Genomic DNA, 27,511 nt, shown 5'->3' on the forward strand with positions numbered 1-27,511 from the left:
GATATTCTTTAATAAGATTAAAATAATTTCTGGATGATAATTTTATATGCGTTGGTTTTCCTCCTATACATGCTGTTTTCGCCGCATTATCTATATTACTATTTATTTCAATATTAACATGAGCCTTAATAAAAGTGAAATAAATTTTATAATTATTTTCAGTCATGTTAAGATATAAATATTTAATATTCAGAATGCTCCAGGTTGTAGAGTTGTTCCAGTAAATAGAGTTCAATGCTGTTAGCACACTTAACGAATCTGAGCAAATAACAGATTTTTTTATTATTTTATATTTTTTAATATATAATAATGCTTGCCGGTTGGCAAATGCTTCTCCTTCAAATATTGTTGTATTGATGGGTAACTTAAATGTTGTTGTTCTAGATGGAATATATATTGCTGCTCCTACATTCAAGGCGTCGCTGCTGGAACATAGGAGGGGGGTCGTCTCCTCCCCCAGAAGTGGAAGTGGAACGGAAGAAGAAGATGAAGAATAGAAGAAGATGGGGATGTGTTTAGTTGTTTACATTATCTAATATCTAAAATCACTTTGCGTGGAGATAAGTTTTGTTTTATTTAGAATAAAAATTGAAGTTCTACGATTGACAAAAAGTGAAAAAGTATTATATATAAATGTGCCTTCGGGAACTTAAAAATTGTGATTATGACAACGTCTGTGTTAGAATTACGAGAAAATCTAGGAACATTATGCAGATTTTGCTTGAAGTCGTTAGTAAACAGTAAAATGAAGTTGCATATATTTTGTGAAGACGGTCAGCGAAAAGAAATTGTACAGAAGACATTGAACTGTTTATCTTTGCTTGTATGTATTTTACACAAACATTTCATTCCACTTGTATGCTTACACGAAGTTCCTGTCTTTAAGTTTCAAGTTGTTCACTCTAAATATTGGTATTCATTTATATCTACTTCGTGTTACAATTAGTACCTGGGGTCGAATTGGCGTTGACATCGGGCGGGAGTTAGTGTCCTTACGGAGACAGAAAATGTCAACCATGAAAACAAACCGTAATTGGAAAATGGAAATTCCTTTGTTCGCTTATCCACAATCGCTAACGCACCTACTCCGTACGGACTCACCACATGTAGGGTCTTTAGTTTCTCTCTGTCATGACATGACTCAGATACAGTAGTGCTTGTAGTGGGCATGCGACATGGGTTGGGTTAAACTTGTGTTTTCGTAGTGATGCAGCTCCTAGAGCAGCGTTTCCCAACCTTTTTCAACTTGCGGCACACTACAGGTGTAACTTGAATTCTCGCGGCACACCCATATATATATATATATATATATATATATATATATATATATATATATATATATATATATATATATATATATATATATATATATGGGTGATTCCACGAAAAAGGGAAATTTTCACTTGGAAAATTTTTGTTCCGTTGATTGTCGCCTATTTCGATAAAAATATCACATGCACTTACTACTACTAAGTACATCTTAATTAGGTGTTCAGCAGAGCTGAATCGTTATTGGTGTAGTAAATAAAAAATAATAAACTTTTCAGCACCCACGGAGTTGAGACCATAAGTCACGGAGTTGAGATTAGTTAACACGGAGTTGAAAATTGCTGTGGAGTTGAGAAACGTGATACATCTGGGTGATAAGTTTTGGTTTATAAGTGATTAAGCTTATAATTTACATAAAAATTGAAATAATTTTCCAATAGTTTTTGTAAGTTAGAATTATTCTCCTTATGTTGAATAAAATTTAACAAACTAGATGACACGTAATTTGTTATACAAAAATACTGCAAACATATGAAAATATATCTAATGAAGGTTCCAAAATTGAGTATATATATATATATATATATATATATATATATATATATATATATATATATATATATATATATATATATATATATATATATACTAGGGCGGATCCAAGGGGGGCTATAGCCCCCCCCCCTTGACGCTCAGGTTTACACTGGATAAAATGAGCTTTAATTCTGCTTTACACTGGATAAAACGGCAAATTATGGTTTAGCCCCTCCCTTGATCATATCCTGGATCCGCCACTGTATATATATATATATATGAATATGTGACGTAAATAAGAAAAAAAAGAAATACACATACACTTATCGAATATTGAAAAATTATTGCGCTTTCAATATGTTGACTATCATATGGAGAGGACAAACTTTTCACATAAGCTTACGAAACAGATGAAGTAGTCACTAAACCTGTCTATTGTCTACTTCATCTGTTTTATGAGCTTATGTAAACCGTCTGTCTTCTCTGTGTGATCAAGTCAACACGTCGAAAGTGCAATACCGTTGGTGTTAGGAATCACCTCCCAAACGTTGTCGGTATTGTTTTGAAACGCCCTGTATAATGCACACTAAATGACAGTGTAAGGCACTCATCATTTGTTTTCTTTGGATAATTCGATGTTCTTTGTTAAGTAGCCCTCATTTTCCACTCCAATGAAGGAAATGTCTTGAGGAAACAGGGAAGGGCTGTTCTACTCTACACAGAATGACAACTGCCAACGCTTTTTAAACGTCAGGTTTAGTAGGCCAGGAGAAATTCCTCCCGATCCGCGTTATAAAATTGACTGTCCGTACATTGCCCTCAGACTCTTTGACAGACCCTGAAAAGAAAACAATTAGCTGATCATAAGATTGAGACGTCAATAAGTTAAAAACAGATACCATCCATCTTGACTTGACTGAAGTTTTACCTACAGGGACCTTACAGCCCCAAATCTAAACTTCCGCGAAACACTCCTTAAATGGAATGGGACCCACCAGCCGGCCTTTGAGTGTGAATGACACGTGGTCAGCGTTTCGGCTCCTACGACCGTTGCGATGGTCTGCGCGATCAGGTTTCAGTACATCTCTGCTCAAGTGAGTTTTTCAATTGCCTCACTGTGCGAAGTAAACACCATTAATTTTTGAGCTTCTACCGGGAAACAAACCCAGACCCACGCACGAAAGGCGAGCATACTAGTCACTAGACCATAAACGAGCTTTATTTCTATCAATATATTGAAAGAACAAATATTTGGAAGAGCATGAGCATAACAAACACTATAGGATTATCAACTCCGTGAACTTGTCTCAACACCGTGGATTCCTTAGTTTTCAGGTGGACACGGAGTTGAGAACCATGGAGTTGAGAAAATCGAATATAATTTATATTTACCGGCCCACTTTTTAACCAGTACATGTGAGTAATTGTGTACGAATTTCCTACGTTAAGGCGTAGGTTCCTCAAGGGAAAGAAGGTATATACCATACAAATACAATTAGTAATAAATACCATGGTGTTGAGAATCAATTAATATACGCACCTGCTTTCCACACACAAAAATATTTTTCCTATAGCTTTTAACACATGCACACAACTTTTTCTATTCTTCAGTCAAACATATCTGCCTTGTCTTCTTGTGGGTGTTGCCAATGTGGACGACCATGCTATCTGTTGAGAGCAATGATAATTTTTTCTATTGCCATGGAGTTGAGACGAAATAGAGGTGACAGAAACGAAGCATAGTCAAGCTTTCGAAAATAATCGTTATAAAGTTTTACTTTCCACAAAACCGAAACATTGAAGTGTTCTCTTCCATTTAATTACCATTAAATGATGTTTGATTTGCGACTTCAGTTGTAATTTATTGATTAAAATCAGTCAACTGTAGTCTGTGACAGCCCACGGTGTTGAGAAATTGGGTAATAATTAATTTTTTACGTATGTTTCGTGTTATATTTGCAAACTGTTATACATGGCATACCTACTTTGTGACCGTTACTACCAAACAAAATAAAAATGAGGCGATTCTTTCTAGTAGTAGTTTGAAGAAATGCCCGTGACAGAAAATTTCCCTTTTTCGTGGAATCACCCATATATATATATATATATATATATATATATATATATATATATATATATATATATATAATTACCGTGGTATTTTAATGTGATTACTAATTTCCTTCTTACAGAGAAGAAAGCTCGATCACTGATTTTCCCCCGTGCTAAATCATTATACTTATTTTTCATTCTAATTTTAAAATAGAAAACAATAGCAATGAAATAGAGGACTCGGGTTTTTAAAAATCCACTTTCTCTTTCGAAAACTGTGTCTAACCTCTAACTAAAAGGGAAGATCACTAAATAACGAACAAATAAACAAATCTCCTATACTTCTAAAACACAAATGTAGGTAATTTGTATGCATGCTTGCTTTGTTGAATTTATTGAATGATATGTTAAAATTTCAAGTTACGAAATAGTCTGCAACAATAAAGAAGTAATAATGGTCATGACAATGATAAATACGTTTTTCAACATTAAAAATGTACAGAAAAGTAACACAGTATGAAATTTAAAATTGTAGATTTATAGTAGAGGTTCATAGTAATGTGAAATATAAATATACATTTTCCCCTGTCTTGCAATTTGGTTCGTATAGAATTAATAATTTGTTTCGATTTTTTCGCGGCACACCAGCGGCCCAATCGCGGCACACCAGTGTGCCGCGGCACACTGGTTGGGAAACGCTGTCCTAGAGTATGAAGGACGGAATACGAGTTGCTGTTGTTCGATAGTAGAGGGTTCATCATTATTCATAGGTTCCCTGGTTCTACCTCAGCTCACATCAAGTGGGCTTTGTGCTGGACGAACTGTGTGCGTGTGTTTTTTCGGGGTTTACCCATTACCTCCAACTTCATTTATGTAAGTGGGGGCGCGGTGGCTCAGTGGTAGAGCGTTCACCTCCGGTGCTTGGGGTCCCTGGTTCGATCCCAGCTCGCGCCGTGTGGACTTTATAGTGGACAAACACCGTGCTCGTGGGTTTTCTCGGGGTTCTCCCGTTTCCTCCCACTTCATTCCACCATTTCACTCATCTCTCATCATCACCTTCTCCTTTAGTCTAACCGGCATAAGCGTGGGACGTAAAACTTAAAGATTTCATTTCATTTCATTTGATTTATGTAACTTTATCACTCAGATCACTGTTTATCGGAGAATAATCTTGGTATGTTAAACTTCAAGAAGTGAAGGACAGGATACCTGGGATCCGAACTAGGGCATGTCAAAGGTGAAAGAGTATTCGAATTTGTTTTTCCACCTGATTTTCGACATAAACCATAAGGTTAGGATATGTTAAGCAAGAGATAAATGAGCATGCAGCACGACTCATTACTCGAGCAGACGGTTCTACCAAATTATAAAACATATTTTTTACACTTTTATGTTAGGATAGAATTTTGTATTTCTTTAAGCAGAGCATGAACTAACTGAGTACTCCATTACTACTTCGAGATTGACTTCGGGAGGGCTCAATATAAATACAGTGTGGACGTACGGGATAAAAGCTACAGTACATAAAACACGAACCAATTTGTACTAGGTGACCACTAAAAAAGCACGTATGCTATTTAACCGAGTCAGAGCAGGAACGCAGCAAGGGGGCTTTAGTGGTAACGAGGGAGTTCGTCCGTAGGGAGCAGGCGCCTTAGCGACGGAGGGTATTTGCATAAACGAGGATAGTGGAAGAGCACACACGTACAATACTTTCATTCAAAATTTATTTCACTATGCTGTGAACTAACAGTAATTACTTACATTCACACTCTCATTCATTCACAAAAAAAAAAAAAGTTTCACATCGTATTTTACATGTAATTTTTTTGTTTGGTAGAACCGTCTGCTCGAATGAACCCGAGTATCCTCAAAAAGTGTTCCGTTCGTTGCTGTCTTCCGTCATTAGCGCCTTTCATCATGCGACACCGTTACATTGAAAATTTTAGCTTTCTCCACATTGCTTCGCTGTTACTTGCTTACCACACTTCCTTCAATTTGTTGTTAAGATTTATTAGTTTATAACTTGCGCACAGTTTCAAATTTTTTTCCTTATCTCTGTATTATTTCGCAAACTGTATTATTCCAGTATTATTTTTTTTATCTCACAATCCAACCATGCGGTAACCTTGCGCCAAGCAGTTCCTTGTGCTTGCCAAATAGTTCCATGTTTTTAACGAAATCCATTTCTTCCCAGTAAATTTTCAAAATTTTGCTAGAAACTGATGACCAACTTTGAAATTTAACAGAATTGATATTCTTTGAGATTTTGAGCACTAACACCATCTTATGAGCAAAAGGCTCAATACTTAACTACGTGATAGTTTTCATAAGTGCAAATATTTTACAAAATTTTCTAGAGAAACTGATGAATGAAAGAATCTTAGTTTTTCAACACACGCTGCAATGAATACTGTATATTGAGTTTTGTTGTGGATAACTTCAGCACTTGAAGTCAGAATTCAGTAAATCAGTACTTACACCTATCCTCTTCTGAAAATTAATGAATTGTAATATTTTGCTATGAACATATCTTGGCCGCCATATTTCTTTTTAAATAAGTAATAATGTACCTATCGTGTTTTTATTTCTAATTTTACCATGCACTAGATTTTACACTATCCTTGAACATGGGTGAATAATGTTAGTTGACCTATACAACTGGCATGAACGATAATCATTATTATTATTTCTTTTTTCAGGTATCAGAGCATGATAATCTACCAAAATATATTTGTTATCCTTGTGTGGAAAAGCTAACCGAGTTTCAGGATTTTCGGGATACATGCCATAAATCAGAAAGCATGCTTAACCAATTGATATCATTAACAGAATTGACGATGGGCAATGAAGCACTTCCTGCGGTAAGTGTATTATGAGTTCCTTATGCTTTTAGTAAGTTTGTATTTTATTTGATTTTTGTTTTCACAACATTTTAGAGGTAATACATTTGGCACGTATGGCACATTATGCGAATTAAGAAAACTTATCACTTATGTGTATCTGCAAAGCAAAAACAATTACCGATTAGGGTCAGTGACGGTCATTATGAGACACTGCCTGTGGAGGGTAATTATGAGATATCCCTCACTGATCTTCATCCACTGTAGAGTAAATACAAATTAAGAGCACAGGCATTTAGTAAAATCCTTCAGAGTGTTCTGTCTGCATTTTTAAATTTCAGTTTACAAAGGTTTGGATTTTTTTTTTTTTTTTTTTAAATAACAAACTCGTTCAAAAGTATTTGTTTTGAGTTTTAAAATCCTATCATTAACTTTTATATCTACTCGTGCAGTAATATCACTGTTGTGAAATCAGTGGGTGTTGGTTGAAGCCTGGTAAGTCAGCAGTTATAGCTTAAGTTGAATTTGTCCCTTGAGCTTCCGTTTCAGTTACAATTTTTTATCATTTATATCACATTTTGCTTATATGGAGGGTAATTATGAGAGGCATGCTAGATTATTGTATTTGAGAAATAATTGGAATCTGTCTTTGTCTCCTAATGTGTTAAGTTTCAAAAAACCTCTATTCTGTAGTTTAGGTAGTCCTATAATCTTGTTTCGTAGTAACTTGTAGACCTACATTATTTTGTTGAAAATAGTCTAGGCTGCATATCAATATACTAAAACATACAGAAATAGAAGTAGCCTAAGTTGTTTTTAGTGAACAGCCCAGAACTTGGTCTAAATTTGTTTCATAAACCTGTTTTGTAACCTGAAACTATCTAATATAGGCTTTTAGCTTGTGGGCCTATCATAGTCACCTCACAAAAATGTTAGAATAACATCAGTGGCTACTTCCAGCTTCTTTCTTATCTGTTTTCTTGTAACTCAGCCAAATATTTGTGTATCTTTATGTAATAAATACAAAATAACGAAGTCTCACAATTGGACTCTTTCATACCTTGTTATCACATACAGAAACCTGGCGACAACAGATGTCTCATAATTACCCTTTTGGAGGGAAATTATGAGACAGCACTAATTTAACATTTACTCATCAACTTATGACATGACAGGATATTTATTGGCAGCAAATTGTTACTCTATTGACACCATAAACTGCTGCCTAGGTTAACTGCTTTCAAAACTAATGTAAGCTGAGTAACGTGGAAAAGTTGTGAAGTCTGTCTCACAATTACCCTTACTGGCCCTATAATTGTAAAACAAAAGTAGAAATATCCCTTAAAAAAGAAGAGAAAACTGTTCTTACCAATCAAATTACCGACCGAGAATGTCTTGAGTTTCAGTGTTTGGCTTCCTTATACAACACCATGGTTGTGCATGACAAGGCTTGAATCCGAATCCGGTACAGTTGGCAAGTATACAGATTATCATACAAAATCAGTTCTTATACAATAAACTTTTTCCTATCCATGAGAGCTGGCTTACAGAACTATATCCCCTCCCTTTTAACTTGCATATACAGGGTGTCTCAAAAGTCCCCTGACATAGGGGTTATTCTATTGTTATCAGAGCTACAACAAAATGTAAGAGGGAAAACTGTCTCCAAATATGATGTTTTCAATCTAAAGTGAAAGATTTTTATATATATATAGCCGTTTGGGTTGTACACTCTTTGTGCGTCCAATGTTAAATGAAAATGCCACGTTGCCATTTACGTGTACAACATAAGTGAAGGAAATTACTGTCTGTTATGCAAACGTGTTGATGGCCAGCCCCTATTTCAAACATATACCCTGATTCACCATACTCTTAACAAAATTTGTCCACCTCTCGTCCCGTCCTTCCCTCCCCTAGCCCTAGATAAATGGCAACGTGGCATTTTCATTTAAACTGGGTGCATAAAGAATGTATAGCTCAAATGGCTCGTCCGATTTAAAAAAAAAAAAAAAAAACTTCATTTTAGATTAAAAACGTCAAATTTGGAGACGGTTTCCTCCCTTACATTTTGTTGTAGCTCTAAAAATAACAGTTACCCTATGGCAGGGGACTTTTGAGAAATCCTGTATATTTTCAGGAGAAAAATGGGTGGTTGATTCTTTTAATTTTGAAGATAATGAAAACTACAGGTTTAGATGAAATTACACAGATAAATATGTTGTTTTTACTGTGGGGCGGGGGTCTCGAACTGTAAACTTCCTGGCTGGGCGATTGATTTTACTCTGCAAATTGTCAAGAAGTAACGTCAAGTAGAATTGGAGGAATAAGGCGCTAAACCACAGGAAAAACAAACTTATCGTCGTTATCTCAATTGGTAAAGAATCGCTTAGCAGTTGGAAATAGAGATTCTGGTTTCCACCTATTGTCTTCCAGATTTTTATATGAAGTTCTCTTAGATTTTATTGTACTTATGCCGATTATTTGAGCTTTTGAGGGATAATTTCTCCAGCAAATGAGTCACGCTTTTAGTTGATAATTGACGATAAAGGTTACATTGATAACCGACATAATACACTAATATAAAAAAGATTGCAAACGATTCAAGAAGTGAGTTTGAACATTTTGATTATATGTTACGTATCCTGCGGTATCCATTAGTAAATATTTTGAAGTATAATGTTGCACAAGAAGTCATGTTTCTTTTAACAATGTATTTTCGTAATTTCAATATCTCATTCTTTCTTTCAGGAAAAGGGAACTTCGTTGCTTGCGGAGAGAGCTTCACTGAGCACTAAACTTTTTGCAGAGATCGAAAATTGTAATAAGCTAACTTTGAGACCAAATATTAAGGTAGAACCTGAAGAAGAAAATAATTTGAAATCTACTCGAAAGACCACCGAACCTGTAAGTAGTGTGAATTGTACCCAAAGTACGGAAATAAGTGACAGTACTTCGGTAAGAAGTAATGATAATAATTTTAGTGCTGTATCATCGACAAGAACTGCTAGCGAGCATAATAAACACGATATAGAGAATGGAAGTATGACCAAACGTGTTCAGGAGTCCAATGATTTAAAACATATCTTATCAAGAATACCAAAGTGTGTTGATTTGATAGTCACAACAAAACAACTGGATACGAACTGTCCTATTGTTAAAAGGGAAGTTTCCTCTCCGGTCAAAGAATTGAATACAAGTTATGAAATATCATCTGTAAATAATAATGATAATCATAATAGAAGTAGACACAATGTACGTAATTTCGGTTCAGAAAAAACTAGATCCATAGAAAATACATCATCGTCAACTGTACCTAGTGATTTGGTCGAGACAAGGCTACGTGAGGAGGAGGACGAGATTATTTTAGTTTCTGATAGTTCATGTGATGAAGGTTCGGAACCAAGTAAAGTGGACTATAGAGATACGATTAGAAATGACCGTGTACGTGCTGGATGCGGTGACACATACCAGAATGCTCAACTAACCAAAGAACAACATTGTAATACTGCAGTACAAGAAAAAAGGTAAGTGTTTAAGTAAAATTGTACTTAGTATTTAATTTACGTGTAAATATCTAACTTTAGTTGTAAGACACAGGTAGTTTTTGTTCTGCGCACGAGAGCGTAGTAGCTGAATGGTAGAGCGCTCATCTGTGTTGTACAGAAGTTCTGGTTCTGTCCGGTATCATGTGACATTATGGTCGGCAACATTCTGTCCGTGTGCTTTCTATAAGAAATGAAATGAAATCTCTTAAGTTTTACGTCCCACGCTTATGCCATGTAGACTAAAGGAGACGGTGATGATGAGAACTGAATAAAATAGTGGAATGAAGAAAGTGGGAGGAAACGGGAGAACCCCGAGGAAACCTATGCTTACGGTGTTTGTTCACCACAAAGTTCACTTGGCGCGAGCTGGGATCAAAAGAGGGACCCCATGCACTAGAGATGAACACTCTACCAGTGGCCCACCGGGACCTTGTTTCCTATAAGAGTTTTCCTTGGTATGGTGGCTTAGTGCTAAACCGCCCACTTCTGGTAAAAGGGTCTGTAGTTCTATTCCAGAGCATAGGAATTTTTAATAGACAACGTTATGTCCGTGTGTTTTCTCGTGGCAGGATCGACCTTAGAAGGTGCAGAGCTCAATTGGTAACAACTTTTGTGTGTGTGGGGGGGGGGGAAGGGCACGATTTTTATAGAAATCTAAGGATTTCGGAAAGAAGATTGATAAAATGTAATGCGAGCTATTTTCCTGTAATATTTAATACAGTTATGAACTGTCCATGAAAATACTAAATTTACATGCATGAATTTTCTTTTTGGAAACCGTAATTCCTGTTAATTGAATACGGGATCTGAAATTATACGGTTCATGGATTAAAGACATTTGTTTGTTTACATTTAAAATTAATTTTTAAGCTAATAGCTAAGCTAGAATAAATTAAATATATTAAAAAGAAAGTTTTTCCATTTTGGTGCTAGAACAGTACAAACCGAAGTTTCTTGATCGGAATGTCAATACTGCAAGTTCCTGCTTATTTACAGTTTAGCCAAGAAAAGATAATAAATCATTGCGCATTTTTTTTTTATTTATTACAAATTGGCATGTTAAACCCGGTGATTTCCACGTCAACAAAAAAACTTCATTATTTAATTTAATTTATTATTATTATTATTATTATTATTATTATTATTATTATTATTATTATTATTATTATTCCCCAATCTGTTCTATTTTTATTTATGCAGTTTTTATTTCTTACTATTTTTAATGCGTTATTTTTATTTCTGATGATTGGCTACCAATTTTACCTATTCTAATTTTCAAAATTAACTTTTTTTATTTGAATGATGGGTGACTCGCGTTTTATTCTTCATGTGTAAATCATTCAACATTAAAATAGAAATAATAAATTAAAACAGTGTGGGCTATGATTCAAACTCGTAAAGTATTTAGTTCAAAAACAAATGGTTGAAAGTGGCGTAAGCATGAGTTTTCCGTGCAATTTTTGGAAATTCATAATTGTGTTTAAAGCTGAATATCAAAGTTAAAATTTTTACTATGGCTGTCTGTATATAGATGCATATTCTATAAATACCCGTAAATGAAAATTTTATTCCGTGATCCACTAGAGGTATCATACTTCAAGTTTTGCAATAACTACAAGATTTCAAATTTTAAAAATTCACGGAGATCGTAGGAAGTATTTATTAATGTTCTTACTCTAACTATTAACCATAAATATAGGACCATACATACTTATAATAATAAGAAAAATCAACTTTGATATTTCAACCCTTCATTATACATATAAACTTCAGGTCGAAAATGTGGTATTTGTTCATTTCTAATACTAAATTTCACCTAGTAAATTCGGAAGTAAAGATATACAGGGTTTTCATAAAGTCTGGACGGATTTAATTCGCTTATAATTTACATAAAAATGCTCATATTGAAATCAAATAAAGTGCAAACGGTAGCGGAAGGATTAAATTTTTACCTGTAATCTGCACCAGCTCAGTTCATTCACCGCCACACCTCCAACTGGGCGCCATTTACGTCCACAAATTCGCGTAGGCGGCGCTGGAATTCACTCTCAGCGTAAATAGTGGTCCACACTTTAGTAAATACTCTTTGTCCGTTATTGGATGGATGTCATACAAAAACCCAAATATTTCGCTGTGCTGCTTCAGTTGTTGAAATCTTTCATTCAGGGAACAGATAATTGTGTCTAATGTGCAAAAATAGAAGTTACATTTAAACGCACTGTATGGATCATTAATCGGTTCTGCGCCCAGTTGGAGGTGTGGCGGTGAATGAACTGAGCTGGTGCAGATTACAGGTAAAAATTTAATCCTTCCGCTACCGTTTGCACTTTATTTGATTTCAATATGAGCATTTTTATGTAAATTATAAGCGAATTAAATCCGTCCAGACTTTATGAAAACCCTGTATATTGAAAAATAATTATCTCAATTAGGGTTCAGTTGAGGCATTTCATGCTAAGAGAGAAAATTGAAGAAGAGAAAATCGTGAAGGAAATGCAGTGTTTTTGAATAATCCAGTTCTAAGATATACAAATGTACACTAATGTCTGCAAAATCACTAACTGGCACACGCTGCGCGACAAAAATTGCCGTCACTCACAAACGGACTAGGATGAAAATGTTATTGTTACGCGTATAACTAAATCGAGATTCCGTACTTTTTACGGAATCACTACATCATACTGAGTTAAGTGATACTTTGGGTGTGATTACATAATATGTAGTTCTCCAAATATGGGGCGTACAAGAAAATTTTTGATTCAATGAAATATATTGGATTTTTTTTTTTTTCATCAGGGGCCACAAAATTTTTGAACGGCCTCTGAATCGAGTTTTCGTATTTTTTTTACGGAATAAGTACATCATAGTCAATTAAGTGATTGGGTTTGGCTGCACTATATGTAGTTCTCCAGATATAAGACATACAAGAAAATGTTTGGTTGAATGAAATATATAGAATTTTTTGGATCAGGGTCCACAACATTTTTGAACGGCCCCTGTATCGAGTTTTCGTATTTTTTACGGAATAAGCACATCATACTGAGTTAAGTGATAGTTTGAGTTTGGCTACATTATATGTTATTCTTCAGATATGGGCGTACAAGAAAATAATTGATTGAATGAAATATTTTGGATTTTTTAGATTAGGGACCACAAAATTTTTGAACGGCTTCTAAATCGAGTTTTATATATATATATATATATATATATATATATATATATATATATATATATAAGCACACTATACTAGTTATATAATAGTTTGGGTTTTGGGTTTGGCTGCATTATATGTTGTTCTCCAGATATGGGACGTACAAAAAAAAAATATTTGCCTGAAATGTATTGGATCTTTTGATCCAAAAATAAAAATTCAAAATGGTCAGGCATCCTCACTGGATCACTTCGTGTGGATTGACCTATACGCGGCATAAGTGTAGGATGTTAAATGAAAGATGTCGGTTAATTTCTAGTTGTTGTTTCGTTTTCTTACGGTTTTTCTTTTCTTTTTCTTTTTCTTTTTTAAGTGTATAGGTCGTAACCTCTTGTCATTACAATATATATATATATATATTTTAAATAATGTAATATATTTCTTATTAATTTCTTTCAGTGTATAGGGTGTAATAGCTGGACAGTAAAGTAGAACATTAAAGACTCATTAAAAAATACTTACCCTAAAAGTACTCAAGATTATCTAAATGTAAACATTTCGGCAAATAGTTATTGCCTTCTTAGGCACATGTGTTTTCAGAAAACGTTGATTATAGACCGGCGGTCCTTCATAAAATTTCCCTTGTACATATTTTTCATGACTACTAATCGATATCTTATGTAGCTGACTAACTATAATGAAAGAAACTTCCTTTCCAGCTTCCCTTGTTTCTTTCACTCCATTAATGACGTCATAGGTTGAAAGCTGGTTTATTGACGTAGAAACAAAAGCATCTATCATTTAGAGGGGAACCTCTTTAAATTGACTGATTATGGAGTTTGATGTTACAATAACAAATTCTGTTTACGGTAGAAGATTAATTATTGTTAACAATAACCGCAATTGTATCTTCTTTTCTTTATCTTTTTTCTTTTCTTTTTTCTTAATGCCATATACTCGTATGTCAATAATATGCAAGAAAATTAGGATGGCATTTAGTATCTCCTTCAGACATGTCGATGGCTCCGGACCAGATACTATGACTTATATTGTGCCATTGTATATGACCTCGTTTGTGCGTATACCCACCATCGCTGACGCGCTTGCTCTCTACGGACGCACCCGCTCGGACTCCCTGCTGCACTCTTGTCCTGACTCAGTTAGATAGCATTCGTGTTTTATAGTGGCCTCCTAGCATAAGTGCGTTTGTGTTTTATGCACTATAGTTTCTATGCCATATGTCCACACTGTATTTATAGTCATCACAATTATAAATAACGAACCGTAATCACTACCAAGTGGGTCAGAGTCACAACCAAGTGATTTGGGGGAGGAACTAAATAACACCAGAAAATTATTGTTTACAAGATACTAAAACGGGTGTCTACTGTTACTGGAAATACTGGAATTTAATTTTTATACTGGAAATATACTGGAATTTTGATCCACATACTGGAAAAATAATGAAACTTATAATTTATAAACAATACTTTTTGGTAATTGTTTTAATAGTCTTAGAAACAATTTTGTATCCATTGAGCATGGGCGGCGATTAGGGGGGCCCCCCAACTTTTTTGAAGTAACCCGTTAATGTATATAGTTTCATTTGGAAATGTGAAGTTTTTGTATGTATTACTGTTTCATAGAAAAAATGGTATCATATAATATTTGCCATTGCGTGAGTACATATTGGCTGTCTTCCCGTGGAGTTAAGAAAGCTACAGGAATTGCGTTTTAATTGCGGCGGAAAATAACCCAAAAATTAACCTATTGGAGCACAACAATTCCAGCATATTTTCACTTCTTCTTACAAGGGGTTGATATGTAAGTCAGCCGCTTTGAAACTAATTGAGAGAACATTTCGGAGAAAAAAGAAAAGTATTTCACAAGTTATTCTTTAATTACACAAAAATTGACAGTTCCTAAAATATATTTTCTTCTATGTAGTAAAAATAATATTGATTAAATAGAGAGTAATAAGAAAGAACTTCTACCTTTTTCATTGTTTTGCAGTGTAATATATGTTGAAGTGGTGTGTTTAGGGGTGTGCAAACACGGGCGTCTCTGGCGGGGGACGAGGGGGACGCGTCCCCCCAATATTTTGAAGTACAAAATATTCAATATTTTATTCTAATTTAATTTATTTATTAACGACAGAATATCATATCAATAATAATAAATATATTTATTTGGAATATAATATTCAGGCTGTGCAACGTTTGTAATCGAGTTCTTGATATACCTTAGGGGGTCCGTGAAGGTAAGCAGAAAGGTAACAAATGGAATCGAAGTTAATAAACAGGTTGGGCTAGGTAGTACCATTTAAATCACTTTCTTTGATGTCCGACCCCCAAATTTTACATGCCAGAGACGCCAGTGTGTGCGAGTGTATAGACAATTAAATTTAGTGAACTCAACTCTAGGTTTGGGTTTATTTTGTATAACTGGAGTGTGGAGTGATTCTAAGTATTGTTGTGTTTTGATGTGTTCCAAAAAAGTGAAAACTGCACGTAATGGAAACGAACATGTTTCGGGAAGCTGCAAAAGCAAATACTACTTTAAAGTCCTAGCATAGTATTTAAAGTATTTAATTTTCTAAGAGTAATAACATACATTTAATAGCATGTATGGAATTAAAAATATGAGTTGTTCATTAATCCCCAGTCTCAATATAACTTTTGCAAAACAAGCCTTATTATTCATTAATGATTAATATTATCCTTTCTATTTATTTGTTTTGCAAATTTATTATTAAATAATCTGATCACACAATTTTCCAGACAGAATTTTAAGATGTTCACGAGCAAGGAATCAAATCTGTTCTTACACCTTCGTTGTTTAAGAGTACAAAGGACTAGTACCCACTTACGTTGCTCTTGTCAATTTACTTAATAGAATATAAAATACGATATACGGTATTTTAATTGAAAAAGATACTATCCTATTGGTTATGCAACCTTTCGTTAAACAAAGTGTTAGAAACAACCAGAGAAACTAAGATTGAAATACAAATATTCAGATCATATCTTGCCCCCCCCTCCCACTTTTAACGTCCAACCGCCGCCACTGCCATTGAGATTGTAAATTTTTCCAAAGCAAGAGTTGTATACGTTTTGTAATTAGACATTTAAAGCAATGGCTGTGAGAGGAGTTGGGTGGTCCTTTAAAAAAATGTTTAAAAAAACATTGTATTTCAAAAAATCAAGGTTAACTAAATTTATTAAAAATAAAATATTCTTCTGATGGTAAAACAATTACAAACCTGAAATCATCAACAGAGTGATTATTCCTAAAGAACTTTTTAAAAAATCATTGTATTAGATACTGGAATTTTGCTGAATATACGGGAAAAATACTGGAATTTTGAAAATGAAACTCAGTAGACACCCTGTTAAATATATATTTTTTTTTTTACATAAATTTTAGTAGTTTTGTCACCGTTTCACTTTCATTTCATTTGTAGCGAGTGTATTGATGTAAAAAAATGTTGATCATGTCTGTTTTCAATATTATTACTTTCCAGGTCTTCCCAGAATCCGGTGAGAAATAGTGAGATGTTAAGTGGTGTGTCAGTGAAACAAAACCAAAGTGAGATACTAGTGCAGCAGACGAAACGTTCATTGGGTATCAACCGTTCATCATTGTCCCTAGTGGACCCTGGTGGTGGTGATAGTATACGGCTGTCGGAGCTGCAAAAACTCAATCGTACAGATGTTAAAAAGGAGAAGCCCTACCAGTGTCCGTTGTGTTTGAAAAGCTTTCGGTATAAGAAGAATTTAGGACCTCACTTAAGGATTCATTCAGGCATCAGGCCCTATGCGTGTACAATATGTGGCAAGACGTTTACGCAAAAAATTTCGTTGCAAGATCATCTGCGACGTCACACGGGCCAAAAACCGTTTGCGTGTCCTGCGTGTGGGAGAGGATTTCCTCGCAAGTGTCTCGTGGATTTCCATTTCCAACAGCAACATGCAAGGGCATGATCATTGCCTTTTGTCTGCCACTTGTTTACGTGAACAGGTAAAAAAAAGGTAAAGTTCAATCACTGCCACTCCTCGGAAAAATCTGTTCTGACCTAAGACACCAGTCCTGAAAATCAGGTGACCTGGCGCCCGGGATTTTTCGAGCCCTGATCACTGCCATTTTTATATGCATTTATATTGGTTCTTATTATGGTTACTTCATTTACTACTCTAGTCGTTTCCGCACAGTCAGCGACAAAAGTTTTTTCTTCCTCTTTTTTATATATATATATAATTATATATATATATATATATAATTATATGTTCTCATATGATCCGAGTAGTTAGTGTGCAAATCTTCGGTACATGTTCCCTGATGGGGACGTACACCATCATGATGGAGCAAATTGTAGGGGAAGAGGAGGAAACACAGTGGTTCAGTAGTAGATCACGCACTTTTGATGCAAAGAGATCGTTGGTTCGATCCCACGTGTTTGTGGCGAATAACATCGTATCCATGAGTTTTTACAGGATTCTCCCTTTCTTCCACATCCTCATTTCACCAATTCGTTCATGGGTCTTTTACTTTCATTAATTATTTGTCTCCGTTAGAAAATTTGGGTTGTTAAAATAAAGCGCACACACACAAATGGGAGGTATTTGAACTTAAAAATCCGAGTCTGATTGTGTAAGTATAAGTTTTAATTAACCCATTCACCAATTTATCAATGAACACAAAAGAGAAACCAGAAGAAAATAGATGGTAATGTACCTCTGTTTTATAAAAAGAGAGAGAACAGTGATGGCCGACCCAAACCGTCGAACTCGGAATTCATAATCAGAAATTTAAATTTTGAATTTGATAATTTAAGTACAGTATATATTTTAAGGCTAGCTGGGGGCTCCGCCCCCCAGTCCCCCGCGTTTGCTCGGCCACGGCCTCGCACTTAAACCCACAATTCTACCAAATTTCATTTTTTTTTTTTTCGTATTTCAACTATCTAAAAGATAATATTTTATATCCCAAGAAAATGCCCATTCAAATAACATGGGAATTTCTTCATCCTCTCTTTAGGCCCCTTAAAAACTAAAAATATTGACTTTTGGCACTCTTTTCTGTGGATTAGTCCCAGAAGCTACAATTATTCCAAATTTCATCATTTTAATCCTCCGGAAGTACCTAAATATTTTGGGGTGTAGAAGACGTCCTATATAAATAACATGGGAAGATTTTTTTCAGTTCTCCATAAAACCATTCTACAGTTGGGAATTTTTATTTTTGGTGATTTTTTTTAGGTAATGCTAACGAAAACGTACAAGCATACCGAATTTCAAGTTTTTATTCCAATTCCAAGTACTTGAAACATGATATTATGGGTCCATAAAAAGGCCTATTTAAATAGCATGGGGAATTTCTTCATGCCCCCTTTAGACTCCCTAAAAATTAAAAAATATTCACTTTTAGCAATTTTTCTGTGAGTTAGTCCCGAAAAGCTACATTCACGTCAAATTTCAACTTTCCACGTCAGGCGGATGTACCCGTTATATTATTTCAGTTTGTGTAGTTTTATATATATTTAGAATAGGATTAGAATTAGCATGGCGCGAATTCGCTCCAGAGTTCGAAATTGATTTCATACCCATACAGAGCCTTGGGAACCCTAAAAGGAAACATATCGCATACTGCAATTACCAGACCAGCCTGCGATTGAAGTATCTTGCATGTTTCTTGTGTATGTATGTATCGTGGGTTCGAATCCCGTTCGGGATGTGTTATGCCCTATCCTTTTACCACTCATTTCTCATCGTCTCCTTTACATAAACAGGGTGTCTATCGGTCACGAAAGTCACGGAATCAGATAACTGTCATGAAAGTCAAGAAAAGGTCACAAAATTGAGCTTTTGGGTCTTTTTTGGTATGTGTACAAATATAAGTACATACTAGAAAATTGTGTTCTATAAAACATCGAAATTCACTACCAAAAATGTCTATGGTCGGCTTTATACGCTACCAAATCGCACGTTTCTATCGCTTGCACGAAAGTTCGCTCTAATTCGTACCCAAATTCACTCTTGAGAATGTTACGAAATTTTATGGTTTGGCAAAGAAAAGGTTACGAAATTTTATTTTGAAATTTTAGTAGACACCCTGATAAGAAAGTAGGCGGGATGGCATGATGGATTATATGGCAGAGCGCTATCATCTAATGTATGGTGGAGTCCTTGATTTGTTCCCAGGTTTTCAGACCATGTAACTTTGTGGTGGACAGTTTTCGTGTCCATGGATTTTCTCGGGGTTCTTCCATTTCCTCCCACATTGTTATTCCAACAATTTTTTCCTAATTAATGATCTGACTCCTTTAGCCTAAAAGGTGTAATCATTGGACGTTAAAGATTACAAAGACAGAATCGTGGGACGTTAAAAATTACATTATATTTGCATACAGCGCAGAACCGTGGGACTAACTTTCAGAAATCAATGCATTAAAATCGAGTCCTAATGAAAGGAGGAAACGACCTTTTTTTTTTTCACACTAAATCCTCTATAGGTGGGAATTACATAACGACTTACAAGGAGTGAAAAAGTGACTGACTGGACAGGAACTCGGACCAGGGATTCGCACCTATAGAGGATTTGGTGTGTAAAATTAAAAGAAGGTTGTTTTCTCGTTTCATTAGTGTATTGTCGCTGCGCCTCGAAGAATCACTATGTGTTAAAACAACAACTTTTGAGGAGAAGCAAAAAACATTTCGAACTCTTAAAATTTTGCCAAATACAGTACACGGAAACACTTGAAAAATATAATTAAATTGGTTCAGTGTATACTATGCACTGGAAATTGTTGTAGCTTGCTTCAAAAGTATTATATTACTATTTTTGTGTTTACGTAACACCTTTTGCGCCTTTATAAGCACATAGAGGATTTGTATACATTAATCAGTACGTACGTGATGACAACCTGAAACCTCTAATTTCAATCTATTAATTTTTCATTATTGTGGCGAAACAATTGAATATTCACTTCTCACATTAAAAGAGACGCTGCCTGACTGCTTTCAGGTTTATTTGCACGACATAACTCATTTTCGACAAAAAAAAATGTCACATAGCGGTTCTTCGAGGCACAACGACGATATATGAAATCACAACCGTCATAAGGTGTTGGGGTATAAGGACACATGATTGTCCAATCTCAGTAGGGGGTCTGTGGTACAACCCACGTGGTCCGAGTGGAGGGCACCGACTTCGAGAGTGAGAGAGTGGATGGCTGTTCTGGGGAGCGGACTGGGTGACGTTGTAGTTAACGCATCGACACCTTATGCCGAAGGTTCCGGGTTCGAGTCCTAGTCCAGTCAATCACTTTTTCACTCTTTACGTGTTACAAAATCGAGTAGTTCATGCATTTGCATCATTTACAAAGAAGAATACTGTCTTGTAAAGAACGAAAGTTACAGAAAACAGAACAGAGAGCGCAAGAATTATTCATGAGTTACCTGTACTACTTTCTCCAATCGTTAAATAGCGCCTTCTTGCTGTATTATACTGCTCCAAGCTTCTGCTTGCATGGTATATTCATATTTCAACTATGGTGCTTGGAGCTAGTCGGGAAACTTGTCAGACAGAACGCTAGGAAGCTGCTATATTTTGGTAATACATTGTGGATGCTCATAATACATTAAGTTGACTTAGCTTGTGTTTCATGCACTATGCTATGAGGATGGACTAAGATTTGTTCGAAATGTATCCATGTATCTTGTTTTGGAAAACTGAGAAAGTAAGCCCTAATATTGTTCGTTAACGTTTCTGCGTTCGTTTCCGACGTTGAAAATTTTGAATTTTCCCCAAATGTATTGTTTTGAATTGAGAGCGAAACTTCTGTCGCTGGCTGTTGAAAGAAATAATCAGACGTCACCAGAATATTTTGTAAGAAAATGAAGGTGAAACGAAATGTAACTGGACGAAATATAAGTTTTCTTCTTTGTTTTTAATTGTAATTTGTTTTTAAAGTTGAAAGTACACCAGGCAAGGATTTTAATTTTATTTAATGTACTACATATATAACTTAAATTACATTTTAAAGTGATAAGCTATTTATTTATGTATATATCGAAAGGCGATCCTTGATGTGAAATACAGCAAAAAGATCGTAAGAAACTTGGATTGAAAAACAGTTCTTTTAGAGGCACAAACAGACCAATGGATGGAAAAGTTAATATTGAAGGCAGGGTAGCTTGACAACTTTTAGCTATACGAACCACAAACAGTTACTTCAATAAATCACACAAATTAAATATTCATGTTTGAGAATCGAGTTGCATTAGTTATTTTATATTTAATATTATACACCGTGTTTCAAAAAGAATGACCTGATTTTGGACGGTAATAATTACGGAACATGGAACATGCCCGCAAGCACCGTGTTTCAAAAAGAATGACCTGATTTTGGACGGTAATAATTACGGAACATGGAACATGCCCGCAAGGAAATGAGTATTGTTTGAATGGGCGTGCCCTAGAGTTACAGAAAATCGTTGTTAGATGTCAGTCAGTGCGTCTCCTCAGTTTGCTGTCAGGCAGAAGTAAGATGGCATCCGCTCAACAGAAAGCGTTTTGTGTGCTGCAAAGGCGGAGTTAGTGATTTCGGTCCAGCGTGCTTCTCGACGGTGTTTCGGCATTGATCCGCGTGCACCCCAAAATATTCGTCATTGATATCGCCAATTTGAAGAAACAGGGTGCTTGTGCAAAGGTAAAGAGTCCAATTTTGCCTCGCTGACCTAAGTTTATGACGAATTTAGCTATCATCTAGATGTTGTTCCTGCTGCTTCTGGTGGGCACATAGAACATTTGTAATAGCATAGCTAAAACATGAAGATTTTGTGAGTATTTTTCAATTTGTCCTATTTTTGTAGTATGTTTTTATCAATACATATGAACTTTCAAAATTAGATCATTCTTTTTGAAATACTCTGTGTTTGATGTTTTGCTGTCGCTATTCCTTCATCGGTCGGACCGTATTCCCTCTTCGTAGTCTCTTTTATGTTTTCCTAACGGTCCTGGATAGTTTTTTTTTTTTCTTTCTTAATAGACTGACTAATGGCACATGACCGAGCGTCTTAGGGCTCTCTCGCGTGTAAATGGTTTAACATTATTTGGCGTATAATCTTGGTTTAGTTCCTTAGTGGGATCTCATGTGCTTCCACTCACCTTAAGCTGTGGGTCCACGTAACATGTAATCTCATTGCTCAAGAGGGACGCTGAACACCATTAATAATAAATCAAGCGACTGTAAATATACCACATTGACTTGACACCTAGTCTTCCGTTTCAGGCGCTGCTATCAGCTGGTAAAATTCCACTCTCTTTCGCTAAGGCTCTCTCGCTTAGCAGCTGCTGAACCCTTACTGGCTCAACGCGTGGGTGTGTCGGGGTGTGAGCTTTAGTTCGCATTTTTGCCACGGCTCAAGACATTTTGGCAGCACAATAGACGCTTTTGCTTTGTAGATTTTCTTCTCCATACTATGAGAATAAGCCACTTATGGCTCGAAAGCTCAGCGTTTCTTACCTACATACATATGTGTTCTAAACTAATTTTATAAGATCTATTTTTGATATCTACTTATGTCGATGAAAAACAGTTTGCCAATCACAGTAAGTAGTAAAGATGAAACGTTACTTCTTCATCCATCTGGATGTATATCAAAAACAAGTTAGGATGAATACGTTACTTTATTTTCACATAATACTAATATACCAGAGTGATTCAGAAAGTATTGCTTCCAAGGTGATACCTATATTTGTGTTTGACAGATGGCACCGATGCAGCTATCATTGGAAAGCGTGTAATGTCAGCTACAAATAGTGGCGTCATTTTTCAGCATAGTCCCCATTACGGGCAACACACTTGCGCCAACGCGAAACAAGCTTTTTCATGCCGTCATCGAAGAATGGTTGTGGGTGCTGGTGACACCATTGTCGAACTACTGCTTTCATCTCTGCATCACAGCGGTAGTGTTGGCTCGTAAAGTGATCCTTAAGTTTGGGGAATAATCAAAAGTCGCAGGGCGCAAGATCCGGACTATAGGCAGGATGAGGCAAAATGTCAACAACACTTTGCCTAGAGATGGGACAACTTCGAATTTTTTGACGGAGGAGAGGAGGTGCGGCGGTACTCCATTCACTGACGCTTTGTTTCCGGATCGTAATACCGTATTTACGACCCGTCGCCGACGATGAATGTTCCTGGACGCACTACCTTCCGCAGTGAGAAATTCAATGACAGCGCGCTCTTTCAACCGAATGTCACCACTGAATGCCATGGATTGCTCCATTACTCTTGAACGAGAAGAGATAGGAAGGTGAAACAAGTGATATTCTATACCTTAAACATGAATGCATGAATGATAAACAGTTCAGAGTGTTTGCAATATTCTTGGCCATGCTTGGAGGCATTACTTTCTGAATCACCCTCGTATATGCAACGGAAAAGTAAAAAAAAAATATAATCTGTTCGGTGAACTGGCAAAGACTCGAGTCTCGGTCACCTGGCAGGTGTTCTGAACTGACTGAACTAACTGCAGCAGAGGAAATTAATAGTGTTATCAATGGCTTAATAAGTTTAGAAACATTGCCACTCAATGTCTTGTGCGCGCTTCGGTAAGACTTCCGCCCTTAAAGCGAGAGATCGAAGTTCGAGCTATTAGCAGTGCAAGTGATCAGAAGACTTTTGTGTTTTATTTCAATGTTTTCAGGGAACATTTTAAATCTGAATTAAGTTTGACTACTTTACTGGTAACTTTCTGTTTTATTCTAATACGTTAGTGAATTGAATTCGAATACTTGTCTGACCGAGCTTTTCCCAGGATTGTTCTTAAGAGGATTGCCATTCCTTGAACTTTTTTTTTTTTTCTTCACTAATTTCTATCGTAGGATATTATCATTATCCTGTAGTCTAAAGGGAGCAATTCTAGGTTGAATGTTTGAGGAATGAAATGGGGTGGATCTTTCATTTTCTGGTGTAAGAGAGTGACTTACGTGAATCTCGAATTTGCATAAACTTATTTGTAGAGTGAACGATTGTCTGAAAATAGGGCGAATCTACCATTTTTTGGACACGTAAAATTATTCAAAATTGTATTTATTTTATCCACAGTAACTTTAACTCTCATTCCTTTTTTTACCAAGTAGAAAACGTTACACCGGATATTGCGTAACTTAAACAGATGGCTGGTAATGGAAAATTGCATGCATTAGGTTAATGGTAGCAATATCATGGTTGACCAATAAGTTTCTTGCTACACTTTTGAGACAATATAAGAATGTTAGGATAGGATACACTCAATAATGCCTAACAAAACAGAGCGATAGGTACAGATAAAGTCTTATTTTGGTAACTCACTAAATTCACATAAATTTCCGTAATGAAAACGAAAGTTTTAAATCCAGATAAGATTGACTTCTTAAAGTACGGAAATTTACCTGCGAAGGTGAACACAAGAAATAGGCCGGGTGAACACAATTAGATCGCCTTTTGTAACAAGAAATAGGCACCCCACTTATTGTGTGCATCGAGGGTGCAAAGAAAAGTAGGGTTAAAATTCACGTAAACATGTTTTTATGATGTTATGAATAACAGGTAAATATTTATGTTCATATAAATCGATAATTATTTATAACAACTATTGTTTTCTGTTACCCCAGCAAGGTTTGTAAACTGCCTCTTCACTGTATTTGTATTTGCGCTTTTAGGCGGTGGGTAGAATGTGTAAATAAAACTGAAGATTCAAATAATGGTGACACTCATTGTTGCGATACAGAGGAGGCAGAGGGCTTTGTTTATAAAGGTTTCGAATGAAATAGTCACTTGTTTCTGTTACTCGTAAATAAGGACGAGGAGGAATCCGAAAATAAGTTTCCCATCTCGTTTACCCCAGGAAAGCGAACAGCAATTGGTAAAACAAGACAACGGTTGCACGCGCAACACTCCCAGACACAAGTGTGTATCGTTCTCCTGCGTTCCTCCAGATGGGGCCGTCAGAGCGCCTGCGCAAAGCGGAGACGAGTCTCTGAGTCTGAGCGTGGTAGCTATGCAGAGAATGCGCGTTTCGACGTCGTGGTAAAAAGAGGAAGTACGAGCGGTTGTCCGCTATGAATGGGCACGTGGAGTATCGGGAGCAGAAATTCATAATGTGATGTCAAAACAGATGTTGTTGCCAATCCAGTCACTGCCCATCCACCATACAGTCCTGATCTCGCACCCAGTGTCTTCCATCTGCTTCTAACTGAAGAAAACTCTCGGCGGCAGGTGTTTTGGAAGCAATGCTGAAGTCACAGAAGCTGTTCGACGCTTCTTTCGTATGCAGAGCCCTGAATTTTTCCTTGAAAGGTTTTTGAAGCTTGTAGACTGGTATGACAAACATTTCAATATACGTGGTACTTACATGAAAAAATAAGTGTACGTCTGATCTTTAATGTCACATGCTATTTTTGGTCTTGTAACCTCACCTCTGTCGACAGTCGTCTGGGGAAAGGTATTTTCGGGCTCCTTGTCGTATTACATTTTTGTTATGTTCTTTTTTAAATATGAATATTGAACAAAATATTTTTTCAGAGATGTATGAGAGTTATTTACCAAGTACACCTGTCTAATACAGTTTTAGAAAGAAATAAGTTATCATTCACAGTTTCGATGAAAATGCTAAGTACAATAAACCAAGGTTAATCCGGACCCCTATGAATCTTAATTTCGTGTAGTCTAAAAAAAAAAGTAAGGTTTTAAATGCATCTAGAAGTTAACAATTACATTTGTCAGATAGCTTCGTGACGATTAAGAATACTGTACTGCATTTGACCATTTTTAACGAAAACAGTATTCTACAATACAGTAGTGGTGTATGTACGAGGGGGAGTCAAATGAAAACCATAATTATTTTTTTAAAAATATTATTTATTGGTCACACAGGGTACAGAAGTAAATCACTTTTCAACATAGTCCCCTCCTCGTTCAATGCAAGTCCGCCAGTGCTTCAGAAGAGCCTGAATACCTGCAGAAAAAAAGTCTTTTGGGCGACGGCGCAACCACTCGTGCACCGCGTTGCGTACCTCTTCATCGGAGTGGAACTTCCTGCCGCCACTCCTTGCTCGCTCGCTTTGTTACAGGCTGATGGTAATGCACCCATGTTTCGTCACCAGTGACGATTCGTGACAGGAAGGCATTACCGTCACGTTCAGCACGCCACAAAAGGTCTTCGCACTCATCAACACGTCGCTGTTTCAGCTCAGGAGTCAGTTGTCGGGGCACCCAACTTGCACCTTATGAAACTGGAGAACATCATTCACAATATGATGTGCCGATCCATGACTAAAAATGTCAATCGGTTTCACACTTTCACTTCGCAAAAACCGAATCACAGAACGCTGCTCCTCGCTGGTGCATGTGGCTAGTGGGGCTGCCATTTTGGAACTGTTGTTGCGCCGGTGTTTGTGCATCTGCCGGCTGCTGCCACCTAGGAGACATCCGGCATACTATCGTAAACAGACATGCTAACTTACAGCTCACTGGCGCCATATGCGGATTTTTATTTCTACTTTTATGGTTTTCAGTTGACTTACCCTCGTATCTAGGCCTATGCCCTTTAAATACACCATAATAAACTTGTTTTGTTTGCTATAAACAGTTTTAATCCACTTTCTACTGTTCTTTTAGGTTTGTTCAGTTAATCAGGTTTCGTTAATCAGGTCAACTTTCCCCAATTAGTCCGGATTAACGATGTTTTACTGTATAAGTTTTTTTTCCTTTTAATTCTGAGCAGTCATTCGTACATAATATTTCAAATCCATTCTAGTTTTGTATTTATCGTACCAGATTTTTCTTATATTTTGTGTCAATTAATTCTGTTAAATACTTGTGTGCATTCCTTCAAAATCAATTCCCATGTCAGTGATATTTGTATAACTTTAATAAAGAAAATATAAACAGATATATACACTTATTATCATCATGTGAACGTACTACATTGTATGTTACTCATTGTTTGAAGTAGTTTCCGCAATTTTAACTCTAATGTAGTGCCGTAAAGTTGAAGCAAGTATCAGTTCAAGGATGACAGGATTATTTAACGTTTCTTTCTGAACTAACAAAATCAGGTAACGATTAT

The 27,511-nt window shown here is 36.0% G+C and overlaps 1 protein-coding gene across 3 annotated transcripts; it reads left to right on the forward strand.

Annotated features, from left to right (window-relative positions):
* Nucleotides 1–485: 485 nt before the first annotated feature.
* Nucleotides 486–27,346, forward strand: LOC145680218 (uncharacterized). Of its 3 annotated transcripts, none has more exons than XM_081750533.1 (4): nucleotides 486–823; nucleotides 6,558–6,719; nucleotides 9,447–10,222; nucleotides 16,918–27,346. In XM_081750533.1, the coding sequence occupies exons 1-4, from the start codon at nucleotides 665–667 to the stop codon at nucleotides 17,375–17,377; spliced, it is 1,557 nt and encodes a 518-aa protein (XP_081606659.1). In that variant the 5' UTR covers nucleotides 486–664; the 3' UTR covers nucleotides 17,378–27,346. The 3 variants fall into 3 exon arrangements, with proteins under 3 accessions (XP_081606659.1, XP_081606660.1, XP_081606661.1); XM_081750534.1 differs by lacking the exon at nucleotides 486–823 and adding an exon at nucleotides 1,009–1,106; XM_081750535.1 differs by lacking the exon at nucleotides 486–823 and adding an exon at nucleotides 1,141–1,262.
* Nucleotides 27,347–27,511: the final 165 nt, after the last annotated feature.

This window comes from Thermobia domestica, chromosome 3 (genome assembly GCF_964235325.1).
Source record: "Thermobia domestica chromosome 3, izTheDome1.hap1.1, whole genome shotgun sequence".
Classification (NCBI taxonomy): Eukaryota; Metazoa; Arthropoda; class Insecta; order Zygentoma; family Lepismatidae; genus Thermobia; species Thermobia domestica.

Excerpts from the sequence above, each read along its gene's own strand:
- LOC145680218 (XM_081750533.1), top strand. The coding sequence starts at position 665 with ATGACAACGTCTGTGTTAGAATTACGAGAAAATCTAGGAACATTATGC. Across the intron at positions 824-6,557 it reads TGAACTGTTTATCTTTGCTT|GTATCAGAGCATGATAATCT; the intron begins GTATGTATTTTA and ends TTCTTTTTTCAG. Across the intron at positions 10,223-16,917 it reads ACTGCAGTACAAGAAAAAAG|GTCTTCCCAGAATCCGGTGA; the intron begins GTAAGTGTTTAA and ends ATTACTTTCCAG.